The 25,965-nt window shown below is 35.6% G+C and overlaps 1 protein-coding gene across 1 annotated transcript in view; it reads right to left on the bottom strand.

The window, feature by feature from the left end:
* SPAG16 (sperm associated antigen 16) overlaps positions 1-25,965 on the bottom strand; it is a 906,896-nt gene that overhangs the window by 486,517 nt on the left and 394,414 nt on the right. The window contains exon 11 of the mRNA XM_024124705.2: positions 1,793-1,936. Within this exon, the coding sequence (XP_023980473.1) occupies positions 1,793-1,936 (144 nt within the window). The remainder of the gene's footprint in view (positions 1-1,792; positions 1,937-25,965) is intronic.

Here is a 25,965-nt window from a genome sequence, read left to right as displayed (position 1 = left end):
TTCACCAATTCTACAAATGGAACACTTGCTATTCATTATCTCTTACTTAAAACACATATAGCTAAATGTATTTTCTCCCATTATTTTTATCCCACATGCACTAGAAAAAAGGAATGTGGCTACATTTTACTAAAATTCTGCCAAAGAAAGTCCTGAATGTAAATTCGTACTATGAGTGAATAATGATGTATTTCACCTCATTTTAATTTCAGTAATTGACTGGGAAAACAGGAAGATCTATTAAAAGGACCATGTGCTGGTCAAACACTAATGAGAAAATTTCAGAGTCATGGGTTGTCATGGTGACAGAGTATTATAGAAATCTGATTAGTATGCCCAGCAGCTACAGAAGTGATAGGCTACACTTCTAATTGTGTTGTCTCTGCTTGCAAGATGGGCTCTATGTTCCTGAGACATGAGAGGCAGTGCAGATTTGTTTATCCACATACCAGATACAGAACACATTACATGTTCAAAAATTAAATTCAAACATCTAGTACCAAAGATAAAATTATATTTTAAAAACATTTTCAAAAATTAAAATTAAAAAATTAGTTTACTCTTCTCATTAACACACAAATTTCTGAACAACTTAGTTATTTTTATTTCAATCTAATTTCATCGACATTCATACTGAGGATAAGACAAAGATGGTTTTAAAAAAAAAAGGCTTGTGAAAACAAAACAAAAAATAAATCAATAAGGTCCTCCTAAGACCAAAATTTCCCAATGGAATGGTTGAGAAGTTGCACTACGGACTATGCATCTCCAAGAGTAGTTAGACCAGAGACTGTTAGAAAGAGTCAGGTACAGCCAGACGTTTAACAAATGTTAGGCATAATGTTGAATAAGAGAAGACAGTTGGGATTAGGGATAGCAGTTGACCAAAAGCAACTGTGGGCAGAGCTTCCTGCCACCAGAATAATGTATATGTGTGTTTAACAATGTCTTTCCTTCTGTGCCCCGGTCCTTTTGGTACAAAAATTCAGTGAATCCTGAAAATTACAGGGCTCAATGCCTTCAGTTCTGCTTTGTTTTCTTTAATGTCTTGAGTATCATTGAAATTTTTAAAGAAATTGATCACTGCCTCCTGATCCTTTTTGGTAGAAAACTTAATTCTAAAAGGAAAACATGCAAGATTAACAGAGGCAAAGTAAACATTGATATGCATTATTGAAATTCATGTGCCTTTTCAGAGCTTATGAGTACAAGGAGCATTTCTAACGCTTGTCCTGGGAAGCTTATTACTCTTTTTAAATGTGTCAGCATGTGGACTAAGTTTTACATGTACTAAATATTAAAAGCAATCAATCTAAAGTCAATATAAGGAAAGCCAAAGGAGCATTTATCTACGCATTTCAAAATTCAGTGGAAGAGGTGGGGTTGCAGAGAGAAAAGTGGCAGTACAAAGTTTCAAGTTTCATTTATGCAAGACGAGTGCCTAGAGATCTACTGTACAGCACAGAGCCTACAGCAAATGATACTTATTGAATACTTAAAAAATTTCTAAGAAGGTAGATCTTACGTTAAGTGTTTTTATAATGATGATGATGATGATAAAATCTCCAAGATGATAGATATGTTTATGGTATAGATTGTAGTGATGATTTCAAGGATGTACACTTAACTCCAAACTTATCAGGTCGTATACGTTAAATATGTACACCTATTCATACTTCAATAAAGTGGTTTAAGAAAAAAAACCAAAAAAAAGCCAGCAGAGTGAAGACACAGAGTAAACAAGTGCATTCCTGGAGAGATCAGGCTGGCTCTGGGAGTTGTGTGTACTGACCTGGGATGGAAGCAGCAATCCGAAAGCCAGTCGGTGTGGCCCAATCCTGTGAGAAGCACATTGCCTTTGGGGAGCCCCACCACCTTCCAGACGCGGTCCTCCCCACAGGAGATGAGGATGTCTTTGCGGGGGTGCGTGATGATGCTACACAGGGCAAGAGAAGAAAAGGTAGTTATGGGGAGATAACAGTGAATGGTTTCATACTGGGAACAAATGAAATGGCAGGGATTATCCATTTCAGCCAGGCAGGACAGCTTACTCAGAATGCTGGCTCAGAAGCCAGAAGAGCCAGGCTCGACGTCCTGGCTATAGCTCTAGCTTATGGCTTCTTGAATGCCATCAATCTAATTAACTTCATTGGATCTCAGATTCCTCATTTGAAAAATGGGATGGTTGATTTAGGTGAATGCTCATGTCTGATTCTGGTTTGAAACAATGATTCTGTTTTTTTTCTTTCAGGGAGGAAAATTTATGCCAATGAAAATTTGGTGTTAGGATATTTGGACCAGTAGCCATGCTTATTATATAAAAGCAAACTTCTTTTCAGACTACAGTATATCTTAAATCAGGCATTATCCAGGAAAGATCATGAATCATAAACACATTATCATAGTTCTATAATAAATTCTATAAATGAACCATTAACTCCATGGTCCACTATCTACACAAAGAAAAGGAGCTCAAATTCTTCATTAATATGCCACTTAAATTTGCTTCAGTCAATGCACAGTACACAAATTACAGTAATGAATTCAGGATGCAAAAGACAATTCCCACTCTATAAAGGCATAGAGGGAATTGAGAAAGAAGTATGTAAAATTAATGATTAACACATTAAGCAGTATTATTTGAACCAGACGATGATCATTGTGGCTGTTTATTTATTTATTGAAGCTAATCCATTCTAAAATCAAGAGTCTAAAAGGTTAAATGCCTGATATTTTATCTATGGCAATGCTTTAATCTTATTTATATAGCGTTTCATCTATGCCTTACAATGTAATGGGAACGAATGTGCCCAATGTTAAGCACCTATTAAAATGCCAGCCTAAATATTAGCAACAAATTGTTCAGTTTCAAGATAGCCATCTCAAATCAAAGACGTAATGCATTTACTTGACTATACAGTGAAGTGAAACAAATAATGACTTAAATAACAAATAATGACTTAAAAAATAGGAATTACACATTCATTTCTCCCACAGTCCATTCTATGAATGGCATTGTTCCCTTCTTCTGCAAAAAAGACTTTAGGAAATCAATTTCCCAAAGAAATCATGGTCTGGGTCCATATCTACATGAGTAACTCCAGGGCTTACCTGAGAGCAAAACTTTTCTCCTTATGGATCCCTTCCAATAATACTATTAAATCCCAGAATTTTGAGCTGAAAAATCATGTCCTTCCATTAGACCTATCCAGTTTTGGAAGTCTGCTGGGGTCAGTGTTGGAACTATTCGACTCACAGGCACGTAACTACTATGAGCAGGGCCTTCTTTCTAGTGGAATAGTCTTCCTTTTCTCTAGCACTTTGCTGCTCAAAATAAACACAGTAGAAGGGAAATTATTCATTTTGTAATTCATCGTAATGATGGTTTGTGACTTTCAGAAGGCCAATTCAGGAAAGGAATTTATTACAGCTCAAACTGGGGAGAGGATACATTTATAGAACTTAATTAGAAGAAAAATATGATGAGAGGTAAAAAATGTCAGATTGAAATGAATTCTATATTCAAACACACATAAGAAGGCAAACCAAATCCTTGAAGCTACTGAGTATGATGTATGTGAGCTCACAGCTTTCTGGACAGACACATGCACACTTGACTAGATGATAAATTACCCTCTTTACGTGAAGATAACTAAAATCATTGATGTCTTTACGAACTTTGAAAGATAAGTTTCCAAAATGACTTTTGTGGGGGAAGCTATTTGTAGAAGTTAAGGAAAAAAAGATAAACACAAACCTACTGGTGGTTAATCAGTTTTGGAAGTGTTTTTCCAGATTCTTCTGAACCCTTCTACTTGGAGGGCCCCTCCGTAACACCTGAACTTACCGAGAACTCATCCTACTAATCACACTCTCAGGTTTCTCTATGCATATATTTCTTTTCTAACATTACATATGACTGTTTTTTCCTAATTATTCTGGACCAGTTTCAGTCAAACACTGATATTTTATTCTTTAAAAAGTATAATTTACATCATCTATGAAATGGTCTTTAAGTGATTAGAAATAGTTCCAGCATGTATAGAAGGGAATTTAATGCTCTCGTAAGAATCCATTAACAAGTACTTGTTATTGAGTTAGTCACAGAATAAGTGCACCAGCAAAGACTGGGTCATAGTGATAAAGATCCCCAATCAAGAGTTGCAGATTCTGATTCCGATCATTCCCTGTGGGAGATGATCAAGATGGAGAACACAGGTCAGGGGCCACGGACCAGAAATATTCCCCCAGATACAGAAGTTTAGTGAAGTTGAGTGTCATTATCAACTCCATAAGGAGGCACTGGTGTCTGAAATCCTCCTTCTTCTCTCCATCATCAATTAACAATAATAATATCCAACATTGTTTGAAAACTAAATGTGCGCCAGAATTTGTACTAAATCCTTAATTCTCAGAGCAAGTAGAAAGAAAGCTCAAGAGGGCAAGGGTTTATGTCTGTTTGTTTGTTGTGTACTTGCTGTATACTCACCCCCAACAGTGGCTGGGATATATTTGCTATTCAGTACATACTTGTCATATGTCTGACGGGGGGACTGACTTCGGTACAGTTAGTTTCATTATATTATGACTAAGTAAACAGAGGTTGAGATATTATGTAAATTGCTCAAGTTTGATAATAGATGGAGGCTGACTTTGAATCCAGGATCGTCTGAATTTGAGGATCATGAATTTAGACATTTTTACTTAGTGTCAGTCTTTCTTAGTTTATTATATATATGTGTGTACTGTACATATCAATAATTCTTGTAACAGAGATGGGAGATATCATTCCCAGTAAATGTTTAAAGTCATTTAGTCATTATTAAGTCCTGAGTTAAAGAACACATGTAGGAATTTTCAGTGTATATATCAGAGCTGGGTACCACCTGACATAACAGTCTTAAAAAGAGGACCCTACTCTTTACAGTAAAATGCTCTGGTCCTATAAGAGAAACCAGGTGAGTAGTACCCCTCGTACATTCTGATCTACAAAGGCTTTTGTGCTAATATACTACATGTTGCACTTAATAAACTCATTAATTTGTTCTCTTGTGCTAATATTATGGGCCTTGTATTATACTTTAAGTTATCAGAGGGCATTAATGTTTTATTCACCTATTTTCATGCAGCACTCTTCAAAGAATAAATAAATATTCTCTGTAAAGAATAGATAAAGCATAAATGTAGAAGGATATTTAATAAGCATTGATTCCATGGGCATTTAATTCATTGTGAATTTTCCCAGTATATTCAGGCCTCAACTTTCATCATTCTATTTATCTCTAAATCAGCCTTTTCAGGAAGTTGAAAAATGGAAGAAATAACTAACAATTTATAGGAGTCAGTTCCTGATCTCCAAATGGCATACATTAACTCATTTAATGGTCATAATGCCCCCATGAGTTAGGTCTATTATTATTCCCATTTTGCAGATAGGGAAACTGAGGCACAGAGAGGTTAAATGATCTACTCAAGGTCACAAAGCCAGGAAGTGGCAGAAGGAGGACATGAATTTGAGCAGACTGTCTCCAGAGTCCATGTCTCTCTGGAAAGTGAGCTCGGAACCGCATCCCTTTCCTTTTTTTAGATGACAACATTGGAGAAGAAGCCAAGCTGAAGATTGTCTTATTTTTATCTAGGGAATTTATTGAGATGCATCTTGAAATTCAAAAACACTGATAATTTTTTTTGTCATGTTTCTAACGATGTGTGAAAGGTTTTAACTATTGTCACTTATTTTCTGGAAGTTGGGCACCGGTTAGGTTCAGAGTGGTGGAGAAACAGATCAAAGTTGATTGGAAAAAAAAGTACTTATGATCTAAAGCTGAGGTTGGACAACATTTTCCTAAAGGGCCAGAGAGTAAATATTTTAGGCTTATAAACCATATGGTCTCTGCCATAACTATGTAACTCTCCTTTTCACAAAAAAGGAGGGAATACTAAAACTGACCCAGAAGGGTATTGTGCTGTGAGGATAAGTTGTTATATGTAAAGCGGTTGGAACAACATCTAAGCATGGTCAGCTTTCCATAAATATTAGCTATTATTATTATTATTGAACATTATTGCACTTCATTGTAACCTGGCCCTTCATGTTAACTTCTATAATCTACACATGCCTCTTTTAAAGATCACAGGTAATAAATTTAGTCCTTAAAATTGTAAATATTTAGAGAAAAATGATGTTTCCATGTGGTTTTCATAGACACCAGACATTGCTGTACTTTATTTGATGTTAAATCCTCTGACAAAAATGTAGGACCCACACATAATACTTTCACACATGAACATAAGGAAGCTTTGTGGTGGTCTCTTTCATAATGTGGTTTTTAGGAATGCATTGCAGGAAACAGTGGACAATATGTACACATTGACCCCTCTCCGTGCCTTCATGTACACAGGCAGCATCAAGTAGTTGCTGGTCACTGGGGATGGGCTCTGTGAGGCCCTGGGCATACTGAGATGAAGACAACACAGTTCCTCTCCTCAAGTTCTGTCCACAAATAGGTATCCCTCTTCTAACTAATCATAAAATGATTTTCCTTCTCAAAGATGTCTTCCCGAAGTTCTAATTAATAAGAATAATGAGTTCTTACTTAATATCTTCCTGGCACCTGCCCTAAGTGCCACAAAGTCATTTTACTTTAAACTTTGAATATAACCTTTCTGCTTCCCTTTAACTTATTATTAATTATAATTGCAAGATTCAAAGACAAAGGCGCTGTCACCTCATTCCTAAGTGAATAAGCCTGTGACTAGGGTGAAAATAGTAAAGGAAAACATCTTAAGGATTCAAAAAAGGAAATTGTGGGTGAATGCTACTCCTGCTTCTTAATCAAGTCATGTCCTGATGAAGCATCCATAAAATGTTTTGTTAAACAATATACCAGGCATGTTACATAAAATATTACGTTCTATCAGAGATTTTCTCTCTTTTATAATAGGACACATCCCTTATAATAGACCACGTGATATACACTTCAGAAGCTCTCCTCTCTAATTGAAATTGTTCTTTCCAGTAGTGGCGTTACACAAGGATACTTTGGAGGGAATGTGTGGGGGTGTATGGTGAACACTATTAATTATCAACAGAGTCACTGACATAAGCGCCACTGTTAGACTTTTCAGAGAAGAATATTAATCTAAAAAAAGATTGTCACAAGAAAGACTAATTAGATACCCGTCTTCACTTTAGGTTATTCAGCACTGTAAATGTTTCCTCCACTTCAGTTCACAGGCTCTAATTATTTCCAATACAGAAGATGCTCAGTGGGTTGAAAATGAATCAATATCAAAATGTGTGCCCTGTGAACAGTGGGTGACCACTATCTACTCGTCCTTAATGATAGCACACAGTCACACACTGCATATGCTTTTATCCAGCTGACCAGGACAAAAATATACAAAACATCTGTCTGACTGTTGCTCAGCTAATAACTGCATCTTATATTTGGGTATGCATCAGGATTTACAAAGCACTCTAACATGCAACTTTTACTCTTTATTTCAACAAATATGGATGAAGAGCCTACGATGAAGTATGCAAAACAGACAGGAGCAGCACTCTCAGGGAGCTTACATGTGAATGTGGGGAAACAAACAGCAACAATCAAATGACTGAACAGAATAGCCTAGCTATGAGAAAAACCAACAAAGTGATATGACAGTGATTTGTAGGAGAATGTTATTTTTGTTGTTGTTGTTGTGGAGCACGGGCTCTAGGCACGCGGGCTTCAGTAGTTGTGGCCCGCGGGCTCTAGAACACAGGCTCAGTAGTTGTGGCGCACGGGCTTTGCTGTTCCACGGCATGTGGGATCTTCCTGGCCCAGGGCTCTAACCCGTGTCCCCTGCGTTGGCAGGTGGATTTGTAACCACTGTGCCACCGGGGAAGCCCCGAGAATGTTATTTTTGATGAGGTGGTTACCAGAGTCCTCACTGAAGACATGACATTCTAGCCAAGATCAGAATGGCAAGAAGGGAGAAGCATTTTTAGGACAATTTAGGGGCAGGTGGTTTCAGGCACAGGTGACTGCACCTGCAAAAGTGCTAAGGCTCAAAGGAGTTGGTGTATTCAAGGGACAGAAGGAAGGTCAGGGTGACTACAGAGAGAGGCAAGGACTGTGTTGAGGATGGAGGAGGAGCAGGTGGAAAGCAAGGACCAGATCATATGGGGCCTCATAGGCTGAGAAAAAGAGACAGGAATTTATCCTAACATCACTGAATAGTTTTAAGTGGGAGACCGATATATATGAATGATAACTATTTAAAAGATCTCTCCAGCTCCTGTGTGGAAAATGAGAAGGTGGGGAGCAAGAGAAAAAAAACAAAACAGTAGCTAGGAGTATACAGTAGTAACTTAAGTATAATGGCTTTAGATCCATTTAACACACAGCTCCTCATCATTATGAAAGGGGTCACTTTAGTATATCAATCTTTTTGGCTATTATCCTCAGGAACAGTCAACTCACAGATCTTCTCACTAATAAAGAATATTCAATGATTAACTGTACTTTTAAAAAGTGCCAAAGTAAAATGGATTAAAAGCCATAAAACAAATGTGTGCACAAAACAATGAAAAAAACTGTCAAAATAGGATATCAGGTCCCGTTCGTTTTCAGAAGTCAGCTAAGAAAATGTGAAAATATGAAATATTAATACTTCCTGGGCACTTTAAGTTTAAAAATGTAATATTATAGATTGTATTCAAGACTATATAGGATTTATATTGTCAGGACCTAGAAAGTAGTACCTACCTTTCATTTTTATTAAATAGGTGAGGCATTTTCACAGTTTGTGGCATTATTAATAATGCCCCAGAGGGTAGTCATAAAGGCTAACACTTCCTTTTTATTTTTCTTGTCCAGTGTTCTTCCAACCTCATACGTACTCTGTAAATTTGGAGTCGGGTAGGGTACCAAATAGTCTTCCCCTTGCCTTGCTGTGTGGCCAATCATGGGCAAGGGAAGAGGCAGGCAAGACTATATGTGTGTCCTGGCTCATCTCTAGGGCAACACTATTCTTGTTACCTCTTCTGTATACTTATATAAATGCTCCATTGAAATTTGAAGATTTGTATTTTTATAAGAAAAATTCCTCCAATACATATACAAATGTAAAGATTTTCCACCAACACTCAAAGATCATTTGTGAAAAGTCAACATATATGGAAATATGCAGCCTCATAATCTTGCAAAATATACTACCACCTCATCTACACAGCTGGGCATCTTTGTTTCATGGCGTGGCAGGAGCTCCCACTTTGGTGAGTGCACAAGCCAGGCCATTTCCCAATTATCTCCCAAATTAAAATTCTTAAGATCAGGGACCTTAAGAAAAGCTATTTAAATTTATTATGTTTCTGTTTTCTCACATTAAAAAATGTAATATCATTTATCCTGTCTCCTTCACTTCATTCCTGTTTTATTAAATAAAACAAACCTTAAGAAAGGATATTCTTAAGCTAAACAATATATAATTTCCATCTTCTCCAGAAGTTGTTGTTCCAGAAGTTGTTCTAATATGTGAAAGAAAGACCATTTCAAGATACACAGAGTCAACTAAATGAAATTTATAAACTCCAAAGACAGAGGAATGCAGGCCCCACTATTTTGGTAAATGGAATAAAGAAGATCAATGTAACAGGTCAACTACTTCCAGATTTATGAAAATAGTTCCGGAAACCTTCCTGCTCCCTTAGCAGCTGAACATTTTATGCTACATAGTTTTATACACACTGTGTTTCATGTTATGAAATTGCTGTGTAGTTCTTTATGGTTTAACAAGTTTGAAAAGTTACATTACACATTTATATTCTTAAGAAATCCATTTCAATAATAAAGTTTATTTGGTTATTTCATGTTTCAGCAATCTACAACAATTCTGTGTAGTTATAAATATAAGAATTTTCCTTTTCCTTAGTATATTAGTGACACAGAGTAGATGCTTTTCTAAGCTTAAGTCAAACATCTTCATGGTAAGAGCTCTATCATGAAAATCTCTTTTCAAGGAGGATATTTAGAAACATAAGCTAGATATAACCTAGGAATAATTGGAAGTGTTACCACTTAAGACATGGAATTGAGGTACATTTATACATTGAAGTATAGTACAAAAGTCTGTTCTGAACCTGGCCTAATTTATTAGAAACCACCAAGCCAGTGTGATGATTGTGATGATGTTTAACTCTTGACAACTTCTTTTGGTACCTGTTTGATAAATAAATTAGAAAGCCAAAATGAATTATGTATGGATGCTTTATTAGTAAGGGGTACTGACTAAAATTCAATACGTTTTTACAAAATAAGTTTCGCAATTTAAGAGACATATATTGAAATTATCATAAGTTACATAGATCGTCCTGAGTCTCAATTTCTATATTGAAAAATGTGCTAAGACTGAATGAATTTACATCATCATGTCTTATTTGTGTCAGAGGCCATGTGGCAGAACTGATGGGGACAAGAGCAGGGAACTAATTGGCACTCCCTGTGTGTGGCTGGTGATATTAGAGGAAGCTGAAGAGCACCAGTGAGTGAGACCGCATCGGTTTCCAGGGGACTGGGGAGAAGGAACGGGGAGTCGGATGAAGGGGACAGTAGTAAGAACTGAGATTATAAAAACACCTTACTAAAGCTATTTAAAAACACAAACAAGTGGAATTCAGGGTTGGCGGCCAGATGTACACAGCCAGAATTGATGAATAAAATAAAAAGTGTAAGTTTAAGGGGAGGAATTAGATGGCCAATCAGGCCAAAGTGAGATCTGCTAAGATTTGCTATGGTGGGACATAAATCCTAAAGGGAACAAGGTAGACAAAAATGGATCCACACGATGGCAGATTAAGAAAAGCAAGAAACAGATATGAAATGGGTCCTGATAATTGTCCATGTAGTAAGATGCTGCTTCATCTGTCTTTCATTACCATGCATTTGTCTCTGCATCGTAGATGCTACTGACCTCTTCTTCTACTCCATGTGAAAGAAACAAAAATAAAGAGGTATGTATTGATTCCCTATTTATTTCCAACTACCCACTTTGGGTTAGAAAAGGGGACAGAGAGAGCAATCCAAGCAGCAACCTGCTACGATTTCAAATAAGCCTTGGACCTTCTGTTTTTGCCCAGCCCAATATTATAATCAGTTAGAACAGGAGCAACTGCACAGATATTCAATACCATGATTTATTGTCTACCCTGAGTTCTACCAAATTCAGTGGGAGAAATAAAAGGTATGCACCATTCCCAGTTCTCTGAAGCACACAGCTTAATCAACCCTCCTTTAATAAATAACTCAAATTACTTTTCCTATTGCAGCGCTCAATGTCTGTAGCACAGACCCCTCTGGAAATTACCCAGTGCTTCTCCTATACTATAAAGCTCTGCTTCCAGTTATTTTTGTATTATGTGTTTAAATTTGTGTCTGTGTATTTGTGTGTGTGTGTGTGTGTGTGTAGTTTGTTTATGTTTTAACGTTTTGTTGTCCTTAGCGAGGAGAGGGAATCTCACTGCAAGGGCAATCAGGAGAGATGGTTAAGTGTTTGCTGTAGTGTTAACCCCTCAACCCTGCTTATTTAAATTCCCAAGTCTGAAGTCCTCTCTTTACCTCACTCGCAGAGGTAAAAGAATGCATAAGAGTCTTTGGTTCTGTGTACTTGCACATTCTGCTTTATCTCTTCTCAATATAAGGTTCCAGTGACCTGTAAAATTTCATCTGATTTAATAACTTCATTTATTAAATCTACTTCATAGCTTTCCATCCTCTTATACGGCAGATCAGCTGTCTCCCTGGCCCCTGCCCCACACCTTTATCAATATTTCTGGTGCCTTAAGGCAATGTTCACACTGTAGGAGATAAAAAGAATGATGTGGGCAGGTAATCACGGAAAATACTTCTTTAGTTTATTATGGGTAAACTTAGGCACTGACAATTCTTAACAGGAAGTTGCAAATGTATTAAACATCATTCTTATTCGAGAATACTTTTGCCAAATGAAAATTATTTTGTTGTTAGTTTAACAAAAATACAAAGGATTTCAGATGTCATGATCAAACTTTTTGGTTTTTTTTGGCTAAAAACAATCACAGCAATAGTTTAGGCAATGGAGTTCTATATAATAGTTACCCTACAGGGTCTGTGTACCAGGGTCTGTGTACCCTGGTCTGTGTACCCTGGACCTGGCACTTGGAAAAATACCTAAACCTCAGTCTCCTGATATCAGGGTAATGGTGGCCTTGTAGAATGAATTTGAGAGTGCTTCTTCCTCTTCAATTTTTTGGAACTGTTGGTGGGAATGTAAACTGGTGCAGCCACTATGGGAAACAATACAGACGTTCCCCAAAAAACTAAAAATTGAACTACCATATGATCCAGCAATTTGACTCCTGAGTATATATCTGAAGATAACCAAAACACTAATTCAAAAGTATGCATGCACCCCAATGTTCATAGAAGCATTATTTACAATAGCCAAGATATGGAAGCAACATAAGTGTTCATCAGTAGATGAATGGATAAAGATGTGGCATATATACACAATGGAATATTACTCAGCCATTAAAAAAGAATGGAATTCAGCCATTTACAACAACATGGATGGACATAGAGGGTATTATGCTTAGTGAAATAAGTCAGAGAAAGACAAATGCTGTATGTTATCATTTATATGTGGAATCTAAAAAATAAAACAAATGAATAAATACAACAAAACAGAAAGAGACTCACAGATTTAGAGATCAAACTAGTGGTTACCAGTGGGGAAAGGGGAGAGGAGAGGCCAAAATAGGGGTAGGGGATTAAGAGGCACAAACCACTATGCATAAAATAAATAAACTACAAGGATACACCATACTGCACAGGGAATATAGCCAACATTTCATAATAAATTCAAGTGGAGTATAATCTATAAAAATATTGAATCACTATATTGTATACCTGAAACTAATATAATATTGTAATTCAACTACACTTCAATAAGAAAAAAGAGTATCATATCACATATTACTAGTCCAGGAAAAGATCAAAATTCAAAATGTGAAGTTTCATCTCTACTTGTGTGCATTGTTTTTGCACCATTGTTAAGCTGAAAAATCATAAGTCAAATCATTTAATTTAGGGACCTCTGTAATTAAGTCAGACTAACTGTAGGCAAAGAAACATATATAAAATAAGCTACTTTAATTTTCTCCCCAATGAAATGTTAATGGGCATCTTGTTCTAAGAGGAGTTTCTTTAGGCACTTTAGGCAGGTGATTTTAGCAGGGAATACACATATACATCTACATGTAAATAATATTATATCATTAAGTAATGTTATATTACATATATTGCATATATGTACATAATATACATTATTTCATACAGTACCATGATAGTTTATATATGTATTTATATGTTCTAAATCTTTCCAAACAGCCTTCAACTGGTCTTACTAGATTATTGGAAAAATAGTTGATTGCCAATTGTAAGTTCTCTTTTCCTAAAAAATAGATGTGAAACTAATTTTTAAAACAATAACTTTTAACATTTTATACAGTCACAGCAGTTTTTTTAATATTTATGATAGTTGTTAATATATTTTAACTTGTAAAAAATAATTAAGACACACGAATTTACCTCACTTAAATCATCTGACTGATTATGTTTTGCCACATGTAGCTTTTTCTTTACCAAATAACCTTTGATTATTCTTATTATGATGAAACTCCATGGCTCCAATATAAAATATATATAATTAGAAATAATTATTAAAATTATTTTACATTTGTTTAGCAACATTGATAAAAGTAAAAACATCTATAAGAAGAAACTGGATCTTTTCATATATTTGCAACTTAGTAATAGTTTTAAGTCAAATTTGACATTTATGTCTCTTCTGAAATTTACTTAATTCTATATAATATAGATAAATATCAGCTTGAGCACTGATATTCTCTCTACCACCCATTCCCATATCCAACTCTGTTGCAGTGTAACTTTGCAGTATCTCTCCCAACTCTGAATGTGGGCCATGTGATTTCTACTGCCAATGAGATGTCAGGAACTGTGGCACACTCAAGAGGCTTAAAGAGTATTTGCGTGATTAGGCTTCCTCTCCCTTTGGCCCTGAATCATCATCTTGAGAAGGATGTACCTTCCTTAGGCTGACAGAGCATGAAAGACACATACAACAAAGCCAAGATATCCTGATGTTCACCTCACACTGGGTCAGCTGACCCACACACATCTGCGTGAGTTCAGTGAGGACCAGAAGGACCACCATCCCAGCCCAATACAAAGAGCAGAATTGCCTGGACAACTGCCTCAGATGCTTGAGCATTAAATACTTATTGTTGTATATCACTGAGAGCACACGGCTTTTTTGGTTTTTTTTGGGGGGGGGAACACAGACTTAAGGTAAGAAAAGCTAACTGATACAGATTTTTGTGTCTTTTCAGATATTCATATTTCAAAATCAGAAAAAAATGTTCTTTTCACATTTTCCCCACTTGCTGCTATTGAAATAAAACATTCCTTGTATATATTAATTCAAATTTATTATTAAACTTTATGTTCATTATGATTAAGAATCCAACTAGGTATATAAAAATAAAATGTTAACAATTAAAAACTTTTTTCCATTTAATATGCATTTTTTATGACAGTTTGCACAAGAGAAAGTGTTTAAACTATTGTATAAATCATAGCATTTAGAGTCATACTCATTGAACATTGGAGCCAGAGGGACTACCATTTGGATATATACCATGTTATACATGCATTGTGAAAAATATTTAATTCCAAGTTCACTCTCCATTGCCTCTATAACTTGGGGCCTAATCCTGTGTTTTCAATGTATCTGTATCCTATGACAACCTTTAATTAGGAAAGCAAATCTATTTCAAAAAGGGCTGATTCACTTCACTGTACAGCAGAAACTAACACAACATTGTAAAGAAATTATACTCCAATTAAAAAAAAAGAGTTATATCACATATAGAGGAGTGACTAAAAATCATTTTCAAAAAATATTTAGTATTTATGACACTGCTTCCTTCCACTTCTAAAAATAGTAAAAACTTGGATATAGATTTAAATATTTAAAATCAACTTAAAAGATAATCTATGCTTCGTAGAGCCGACACCTTATCCATAACCAATTAGCATTACTATTTATTATGATTTCAAGATTTCACTAATCAATAAAACAAGGAGAATATAAAATACCTTTTTTTGTGAAAACTGATGAATATGGTGATATTAAATGATATATTTTTCAAATTTCATTTTCTTTGATCTAAAAATCTGGTACCTGTTAGAAATTCCAAAATATTTTGCTGTAAGTGCCTGCAGTCTTGTTAGAAATGAGAGATGAGCAAAATCACTGCTTCAATTTCTTTCTATCAGTTATAGTCCCTCTTTATCAAGTACCATAGGTTCCCTGTAGTTTTTGTTCTTTTTTTCGACTTTATGATTTCTATCTGAGCTTTGAATGTTAATTAGGCTGCGACAGAACTATTACACTGAATACTCCTTCCATCTAAACTTTTCCATCCATTATTTCCGGTGTCATTTGGCCATGCTACTACTAAGTTGCTGGAAATGTCAAAGGAGAGAAGTAGAAAATCTTTATGCAAAATGAGTATTCCTTGTTATAACCTCCTGTTTTCTGACAGTCTGAAGATAAAAGGACAGCAATTAGAAGGCAACTAGTTCCTTGACCTTTAGGTTTTAGCTTTCTTATTCCTAATACTACTGCCATCCAAACCTGCTGCTCTGAACTATGAACAATCTACAACTGTTACAAATGGGTCTAAAAAATTTAACTTATTATAATTTTCATATTATAATTATAAAAGATGGCTAGAGGGAAGCCTCTCAGCAGGTCTTGTGTGTTTTAAAGAGGAATTTCCTGTAAAAGTTATACTCTTGGCCTCTCTCCACCCCATCATTCACTCCTTCTGAGGATGTGGGAAAAACTTATCTGCATGGTTGTACGGCAACTCTGGAGTAAAGGGTTAGATTTACAACGGACAGCTTCTTTTAACTTCTGTCTCTTCTCTGGATCAGACTGCCTGCAGTGAACACACATTTCCAGCTCTTCTGTGTGGTGCTTTACAAGGATAGGTCCCTGTGTGATAGGTCAGCTGTCACTCAGCATTATCTGTGCCCCAGTAGGTTAGCCTATTCACAAGAGTGGAGTAGTAGAAAGCCCATTGTGGCAACACATTGCAATATCCCTTTAATCTAGCTTTTGTCCGTAAAAGCTAATATTTTATCTCCATCTTTCAGAGTCCTATGTTTAACTCCCAATGGGCTCTTGACTTGATCACGGAAAGAGGGTTTTTATTTCCTGGCTCTCTAAATTCCAAAGCTTCAGGAAAAAACAAGCACTAGCATTTGGAAGACTAGAATAACATGGTTTTCATAATCTTGGGGCATGCTGGATTTGATCCTAACAGTTTTAGGTAGCTCCTAATGGGCCTTGTGCTTTTAGGTTTGTGGCTGCTTTTTTAGACTTATAGAGGATGGTTGTGACTAATGTGGGCCAAATCCACAGACTAGGAACCATGAATTGTATGACTGTCTGTGACCAGGTTTATGAAAAAACTTCTCAAACAACAGGAAACATTAAACTCTAAAAATCAGATTTTTCCCTAGAAATTACTTATAAAAAAATGTTTTCTTGAGATATACAAGAATCAAGGTTTTTCCTTTCTATAATTTTCTTAAGACTTCTAAAATAATGTTCTCCATACTTTGAACAAATCATCTGGGTTACCTGTCTGTACATTTATTTTCTCATTTATAGAACATGAATGTTGGGGAATTAAATAGAAATTAAATTAAATTACATAGAAAGCATTTAGGAAAGCACCTATCGCATATTAGGTGCTCAATTAAATGTTGGTTACTATTATTTTTTCATTATTTCCACACTTACAAATCACTTTCAAATTTCTCAGAAAATTTATTTTTTTCTAATTTTAAGCCACATAATAATTGGGTTTTAAATATCTATTTTATTTCATGTCTAAATTCCTCAAACTCATGCAACGTTGAAAGTGTTTATATAACTGTTTGGAATATTAATGAAAAAAAGTCAGATGGTTACCTGTTGGTGTTTTCCAGTCTTTTAATGCTCACTGGAAATGTAGACTCTAAAGGAAAGAAGCTAGAGACAGATTCTTGCTTCACACCAACCCACACAAAGAACTGTCTCTATAGATTTTTTTCTAGGTTAGGTTATGGGCAAAGGCTGTAAAAGATCCAAAACTGTTGATGAGTACTTTGCTGCCTGCACGTAACACAGAATGGTTGGGTTTCTAGTCCCCAATCTGACAGCAGTAACATATGTTTTCCCTATCTTTGTCATATCTAATTATGAGAATTACTGGTTTTAACAGAGGCCAATGGCCAAGAATGATGATGAATGTTATTTTATATAAACATAATTTTAAAGTTACCTAAGAATATTTTTTCAGGTAAATTAGTTTTCTACCTCAGCTTTCTCTGGAAATACAGAAATCTTACATGTCATCATCTGGGCAATGTTTACCTCCCCATTCAATGGCAACCCACATGCAGAAGGAGATGAACACACCACAGTAACAAATTTTTCAATGAGCAGATGTTCCATAATATTTAGTTTTGGACATTAACAAAATGATCCTTTGGCAAGCAAGGCATTAAACCTAATATATTCAACTCCTTTTTTAAACAATTCACTTCTTATTAAATTTATCTAAGTGGCAAAATATGCAAAGGAATTGAATGCTTATTTACAAATTGTATATGTAATTTTTTGGTAAAAAATACAGACATCTCATTTCTCACTATTAAATGAATCATGAAAACAAAAACAAAAATACAAAAGACAAATAAACACCAAAGAGTTCCGAGGAGACTGCCGAGAAAATAAGTCTACTTTCAAAATATATGTGTACACTGGATGTACCACGGTAATAATAAATGTTATTCAGATTACGTCTTTAGTCCCTTGCTTGTATTACCAGTAGGTGGTTCTCCACATGCAAGAATTCTATTTCATAAGATTGTAAACTTTCTTGATTCAGGAAAGAAATAAAATTATAACCTGAAGAAGAAAATTATTCAAAACGCACAATTCTTAACTCATGTATTACATGGAATGTTATGATGCTTTCATATATCATTAAAAGGTTAAAAAAGGTTATATGATACAGACCGATTCTATAAGACTATAGAAATGAATATGAATGCTTAATCATGAATTTAAAAATCATTTAGTAACTATATTTCATCCCAGTTTTTGGCCATTAAAATATTCTGTTTCCTGTCATTAAGAGAAAGTGGATCCTGAAGAATACAGAGATTCAGATAAGTATTTTTCTTATTAATACAACCTAGATTTCGGTTATATGAATATTTGTGACACTATGCAAAGCCCCAAAATAGTAAAGTACAGAATTTATTAGGGGTTTGAAGGTCTAATAATGCATGTATAATTTGACACAATGAACGCAGCTATAATTACAGTCTACAAGAGTATTCCATGTACGTAAAAAATAAGTCCTCAATTACCAAAAAGGCTGCATTATTTTTCATTAATTTAACAATATAACTCCACTTTAAACCTGAAAGTAATGAACCTTAAAAATACATCAACAATTAAATCAAAACTGCAAACATGAAAATAGTAATGGTAAGCCCATGTAAATTATTGTTACAGTTAAGTGATTTTCAAATTTTAACTCTATTTCCACTAAAGTGATTATTTCACTCATTTTATTAAGGAAGGGATATCTTCAGAAAAAAATTAATGGCACTAATAGCCATCACACAAACAGTCAAGCAATTAAGTAGACCAAAACTCTAAAATGCTCTTGTGCCCAATCAGCTTCCCACCAAGAGAAGAAACAATCTTGCCAACCCAAGTCTGTATTTACCTCTCCATTGTTCTTGCCCTTTAATCCACAACTGTCATGCTCATGGCTACTTTTTCAGGGGTGGGATGGGTTTGACAAAATGTCTACTTGTCATCGTTATCTCTCTCTCATCTTTCTAAGGAAAATTGATCATAAAACAAAAGCAAAAAAAGCACAATGTTTTCTTCCACCAAACTATACCACTCTCTGACCCACAAGCAAGCTTGATAATACAAACAATGTTCTTTTCAACCTTACTGTTTTTCTTCCACTGCCTAATATGCACTATTAAATACACTTGTTCCTCCATAAAACACACACTACCCTACCCTTCTTCCCACTTACCAATCCTAGCCCTATTTGAGACTTAGAAATCCTATTTCAAAGATTACCTCTTCCTCAAGAAGCCTTTCTTGTTTCCTCTAACTGGTTGCCTTCTCCCACATTTGAACCTTCAGGGTGTTTTATAAACATTTATAGAATGTACCTTACCCTGCCTCAAATGAATTTTTTCACCTTCCCAAATTAGTAAACAGTAATCAAATTTCCTAAATTCTAGGTGATTTTCCAAAGTCAAACAATCACTATTTTATTTCTCATTCATCTTTTAAATTACCTCTTATCAAAAGGGAAATCAATGCAAGAGTTTGTCACAGACTGGAAAAAAAGAATGTTCTCTTCCATTTTGGGTAGTTCAGGACCTCCTGAACAAGCACCATCAATTTCAGGCCTCTTGTCTAGCATCCAGCTAACTAAACAGTATCGTATCCTCTGTATGGTTTTGTCTCAATTATCAAGGTAATTGTCTCAATTTTTTCCTTCACTGGGTAATAGAGACCTGGACTAAATATGGTTATTATTAAAGTTAAGTGATTACAAATTTAAATTCCTTCTCTATCTACTTAATTTCCTATCAACATTTTAATGCACATTCCTAATTTTCAAGTGTGAAAAGATTACCCCAATTTGAAACAACAACAAAAAATATGGCTTCTTTCAGAAATGGCCTGGTTTAGTAACCCTCAGGAACCTAAAGAGTAATTATAACACTGGAATATGAAAAGCGTGCTGAGCATATGGCTTTCTCTTAAGAAATGTTGCCCAAAATGTTCTTTTCCTACCTTTTCTGTTTATCTCTTCCTTTTCTTTATAGGAAGAGCCTCCCCCTCCATTTCCCCTCTTCATCTGCCTTCTATAGCTGTTATCAGGAAGTCATAAATTTCATTTCAGAAAAGATGCTTTAAATGGTAGCTCATGAGAAAGTGGGTAATTTTCCACTATAGGATTGTACTGTAGTATAATCAACCCTTGAAATTTCGTTGATGGATGACATGGTTGGATGCGTGCCACACACTGTACACATCAACTTTACTGCTGTGTAACAATAATCTCACATTCCAGGTTGTGAAATATGTTCTCTTTTAAGGAAACTTGCAATACATAATAAAAAGATCTCATTTCAGAATTGTTGGTTTTGGCTAGATACTATCTGTGGGAGAGCTTGCAAAATGTTTTAGAATTTTGCTACCTGATTAGCCTGCATAAGTGGAAGGATCATTTATTTTAAATCACTCTTATGGCTAAGATCTTGATAGAGAAAGTCTGTTGAGATATTTGACATTTTCTTAGGGATTATTTGTGACTCCAATACTGGTTTTTTGTTTTTGTTTTTGTTTTTTTGGTTAAGAGTATGAAAAATGTTTCCTTATATATAGAGGAAAAGAATACATTTTTAATAATTTCATTAAAATTCTACATTGCAAGTATTTTCTTTTTGAATCAAAGAACAGCAAGAAGAGTAAAAGGCTCAAGTAATAATAAATCTGGTGACCATTCTCCCTGTCTTTCTGAAGTGCTAACGCAGCTCAGTATTTTAAATAGGATGGCAGCTGAAGAACTGTGGTATCTACAGTAGAGTTAGCCAATCCATCTGACAGAAATTACTCATTTAAATTTGTATTTCACAGTTTCTGAGGATTGGCTCCCCCAATCATTCACAATGTCATTTCCCTTTCTTTTCTTCACTACAGAGCTTGGAAAGGTAAAACACCTTCCTGGATTTTCTTATAGTAGCAGTAACCATGTGACATAGTTTTGCTCAATGAGATAAGGACTGAAGTTTTTGGCAAAGAGATTCTCTCCTGCGAGTAAAAGCAGGGACAAGGACAAAGCTCTTTCTTTGCCTTTTGATTTCTGCCCTTCGCTCTATTCATTTTATTTTATTTTCCCTGCCAGTCATGAACATGATGCCTGAAAGTGCAGCAACACGTTTTGGAACCATGAGGACAATAGCAACACACTAAGGATGACAGTCCTGAAGGAAAGAGGAGTCAAATTCCATTATGGTTTTGTTGAGCTGGCCTGCATGAGATAAATGAATCCCTCTATGTTTAAATGACCATTAGTCTCATGTTGCCTCTTGTCAGCTGGACACATTCTAACTGATATTCCATTTGGCACCTGAAAAGTGCATTGCTGTAGTGTCAGAACCTAAAATATGGAACTGCTCTAGTGGAGAAGACACATGTTAAGGACCTAAGAATTTTAGGCTAGAAGGTTAATAACTCTGGTAACATGATGGTAAAAAATGTGTTCAAGTCCACATATACTATATGCAGACAGCATACTTATCAACAGGACATATCAATGAACATATACTTGTGTCCTTGTTATAGTTTTTTAAAATTACTAACTCTCAAGCTTAGAATGGTTGGATACCCAATATTCACATTGCTACCACTTCCATACAGACAATGAAGCAACACCATCAAATAAGAAGGATGGAGGATGTTATTCCCTGGGTTGCCATATAATCTCAAACTAGCAGTAGCCAATTATTGATAAATGGACTTAGTCTTTGGCCACAGATGGTCTTCCCTCTTCAAGGAGCTGCTGCTTCTTCAGGGCCCTTAGAGCTCTTTTCAGAGAAGCACAAACTGCTGATCACTAATGGGTCCTAAGGATACATAAATTGTTCAAGGACTGTGGATATTTGTATTTTCTATTGCTGGTGTAACAAATTGTCACAAACAGTGGCTTAAAACAACACAAACTTATTATGTTGCAGTTCTGAAGGTCAGAAGTGTTCAATGGACTCTACTGGGTTAAAATGAATGTGTTGCCAGGCTGATTCTTTCTGAAGGCTCTAGGGGAGATTCCATTTCCTTGTCTTTTCCAGCTTTTAGAGGCCACCTGCATTCCTTGGCTTATGGTTCCTCCATCTTCAAAGCCAGAAGTGGAGCACCTTCAAATTTCTCCCAGGCTCTGAAGCTTGTTTCCATTAGCACATCTCCCCTGGCTCCTGCTTCCCTCTTTCTCTTATATGGACCCTTGTGATTACATCAGGCCCACCTGGATAATCCAGAATTATCTCCTGATCACAAGATCCTTAATTTGATCACATCTGCAAAATCCCTTTTGCCATATAAGGTAACATTCTCAGGTTCTGGGGATTAGGACACAGTCATCTTTGACAGGACATTATTCTGCCTACCACAATATTCTTTTTTATTTTCAGCAAAAAATAAAGATGGGAATGCTAGTTATTTAAACATTGCCATGAAAAATATCCCAATGTCCTTAGCTACAAAACAGCAACATTATACTGGCACTGTAAGGAAAAGTACATTTTAAAAATCCATAAAACATTCTGAGAGGTAGAAATAACTTTTGCAGATTTAAAAGTGACCTTTGCATAGAACAAATACAATTTGGCATAATTGGGATTCATTTATGATTTTCAATTAGGAAGAGTACAAAAGTTGTCAGGCTATAAATGATATTTATTTTAACATGTATTAAGATAACAAAAAGAATTTATTTAATACTTGACCTAAGGCCTATATAGCAAATAGATTCAAATTTTCTCCAGTTTAGCTTCTTAGCACAACACTAAACTATTATCTATTATGGTGACCCTCCAGGTAAACAGGAACATTGTATGGACACAGAAATAAATTTTGTGGTTTATTCCTATAATACGGTATCCACAAAGAAAGGAAGCCACTAAGAATCTGCAGGATGATAAGAAGAAAGAACTGATGGTGGCAACAAGAGCAAGGAGAATTAAAATGAGGAGTCCTCGACAAAGTCAAAAGTATCAGGGAGACCCTGGAGGCTGACCCAGAGAAAATAAATATATATTTGGGGGTGGGTTAATATCAACTTCTTTATTTCACAGAGGGAAGGCACTGTTGGGGAAATAAAAATATTAAGATTGGGACAAAGTTCTCATAATTAAAAACCAGAGTTGCTAGCAGGCATAGAGAAATTTTAAAAGGAGAAGTTGGGTAGTTATTTGCCATCATGAAACACTAATTTTAAAAACTTCTGAAGCAACATAACACCTATTATAAGGGTAAAATAGCAGCAATGTTTTATATCCTCCATTATAATCATCGAGTTAGATAAAAAATATATTAATTAAAAATTTAGCAATACTTTTCTAATTTAGACAGACCAAGAATTTCCACTAAAGCATATTTCTCACATATTTAGTAGAGAAAATTTTGGTAAAATTACATTTCCCTTTGGTTAATATATTCCTTGAGTGTGCCTCTAAAGAGATGAAAATACAAGGAATAATTATAACACCTAATGGTTTCAAAGCTGTTTTTATTCTCTCAGACATGGAAAGAGGAAAGAAATACTGAAAATATTTTAAGTATTTAGTTTGAATTTGCTTTTAGAGATAAAATGAGTACTGCTAATTCACTGTATCCACTCAAGCTTTTAGATGTTGTTGGTCTCAGATAACTAACAGATAATGTTTTCATTCAGTAACCCAGTTTCCACTGAATCTGTTCCCCAAAAAGAAATTTATTTATCAAAATATATAGACATAGTTATTTTCAAAGCATGTAGTAAAAATGCCTATTGGTTTACCTTTGCTTTAGTTGTACCACAGAATAAATAGTGGAACCTGTCAAAATGTCATCAATACTCCCTTCCATCCATTCTCACTTTGCTTCAAGTGAGAAATCACAACCTTTTGACATTAAAATAAAGAGCAAATGGATAAATTCACCTAGTTTGGGCTTGTTATCCTAAAAACTCCAAATTGGTATTTCTCCAATGTGAATATAAAATACTGACATGCCAAATTAGTACATTTTATATGTGTGGAGGTTAAAATTTTAGGGCATAATTCTCCCATTGGGATGATTCTCATTATGCAATGACTTGTAATTATGGAAAAAGGGAAAATATTGCAGTATAAAATAAAACCTTGGGGGGAAAGAAAAGAGATAAAAGGTTGGATACCCAAACAGGAGAAACCTAATATGTTAGAATAGATTCTAAAAGAAAACATGTCTGTATGGATACCAAGGGGGGAAAGGGGGGGTGGGATGAACTGGGAGATTGGGATTGGGATATATACACTAATAAGTATAAAATAGATAACTAATGAGAACCTGCTGTATAGCATAGGGAACTCTACTTCACTGTGCTGTACAGTAGAAACTAACACGACATTGTAAAACAACTATACCACCCCCCCCCAAAAAAAAATGTCTGAGAGGTAAAGTTCACAATGAGCTTTAGATTTGCAAGCAATGGTTGGAAGAAATAGTTCATGGGATTCTCTAAGATCTACCCCACTCAAAAAGGACAATCATGGGACAAGTTGGCTGTGTGGGAATATGACAATGTTATTGGATTATAAACTAGGATTCTCTGTGATATACTCGAATCTTTTTTTTTCATAAAGAAAAATGATTTTCAGACTATAAATGAAAAGGAAACATGAACATAAGAGTGGAAACAACATGGTACTAGAATCAGATATTTCTGGATTTCAACCCTGGCTCAATATTAGGACTTAAAGCAAGTTACCGTTGACTCTTGAACAACATGGGTTTGAACTGCATGGGTCCACTTACACACGAAGATTTTTCAGCAGTAAATACTACAGTACTACATATTCTGAGGTTGGTTGAATTCGAGGATGCAGAGGAAACCCAGATAGGGAGGAACAACTGTAACTTATAGGCTGATTAATCCCCTGCATTGTTCAAGGGTCAACTGTATTTAACATCTCTAAGCTTTGTTAGTGTGTCTTGATAAAATTTCTTTGAGCTTGGTTCTCACTAAAATTTAGCTTATAAAATCAGAGAAAAAGAAACTCCACAAAATATTCTATTGTAAATCTAACAACAACCTATAACCAGAGACAAGGAAAGTCTGGGATGGTGTGAGGCGGCTCAAATGTCTTTTGCAACTTGAAACAGTGTCCAGTGAAAAATCTAGGAATGAAAGATGGTGGGAAGATAGTTCAATCTAGCCAACCATTTGCTCCCTAAGTCAGACACAAGATTATAAACCGATCAGTCTTTCTTCCCCCGAAAGATAACTGTTTCTGAAGGCAAACAGAATATTATGATTTCTTTACATAAATACTACTCTTTTCTACATTACTTTAGATTCTATAATTAATATGTCTGAATTACTACAAGAAGGAGAAAGGGAAAGTACCTGTGGTAAGCTCATTATAGGAGATGTGTTAAAAGTAAGGAGATTGGGAGACAAGACAAAGTTTTTCATGTGGTCTACTGGTTTAAATTTCTCAGAAACAAGCCATGTGGGAAGACAATCCCACCTCAGTCCAGCAGAGGTACATTAAATAACATCTGAACAAGTTAGATCCAGGAGCCGTATAAGTGAGTGTGCACACACATGTGCAGGTCCCAGGCCTCCAGCAATAGGTATAGAGCTATTACAGCAGGACACACAAAGCTAAAGAATTTGATTAATACAATTCACATGCTTTGTATGTTAGAAAACAGTCTGGTGGATCTCTCCTCATTAGAAAATAAATAAAGAGAAAACACCAGCTGCAATAAGACCAGCAACAGCTTAAGGCTCCAGAGAAATGCTATAACACAAAGGAAACAGAGCATGTGAGGTGAAGAAGTCCATCTCCGGGTGACAGAGCATATTAGAGGAATTAAAGTAAAGTTTAGGGCTTCCCTGGTGGCGCAGTGGTTGCGCGTCCGCCTGCCGATGCAGGGGAACCGGGTTCGCGCCCCGGTCTGGGAGGATCCCACATGCCGCGGAGCGGCTGGGCCCGTGAGCCATGGCCGCTG

Source organism: Physeter macrocephalus, chromosome 2 (assembly GCF_002837175.3).
Source record: "Physeter macrocephalus isolate SW-GA chromosome 2, ASM283717v5, whole genome shotgun sequence".
Lineage (NCBI taxonomy): Eukaryota > Metazoa > Chordata > Mammalia > Artiodactyla > Physeteridae > Physeter > Physeter macrocephalus.
Note: the sequence above shows the minus strand (reverse complement) of the source record. Positions and strands in the feature narration are given on the sequence as shown.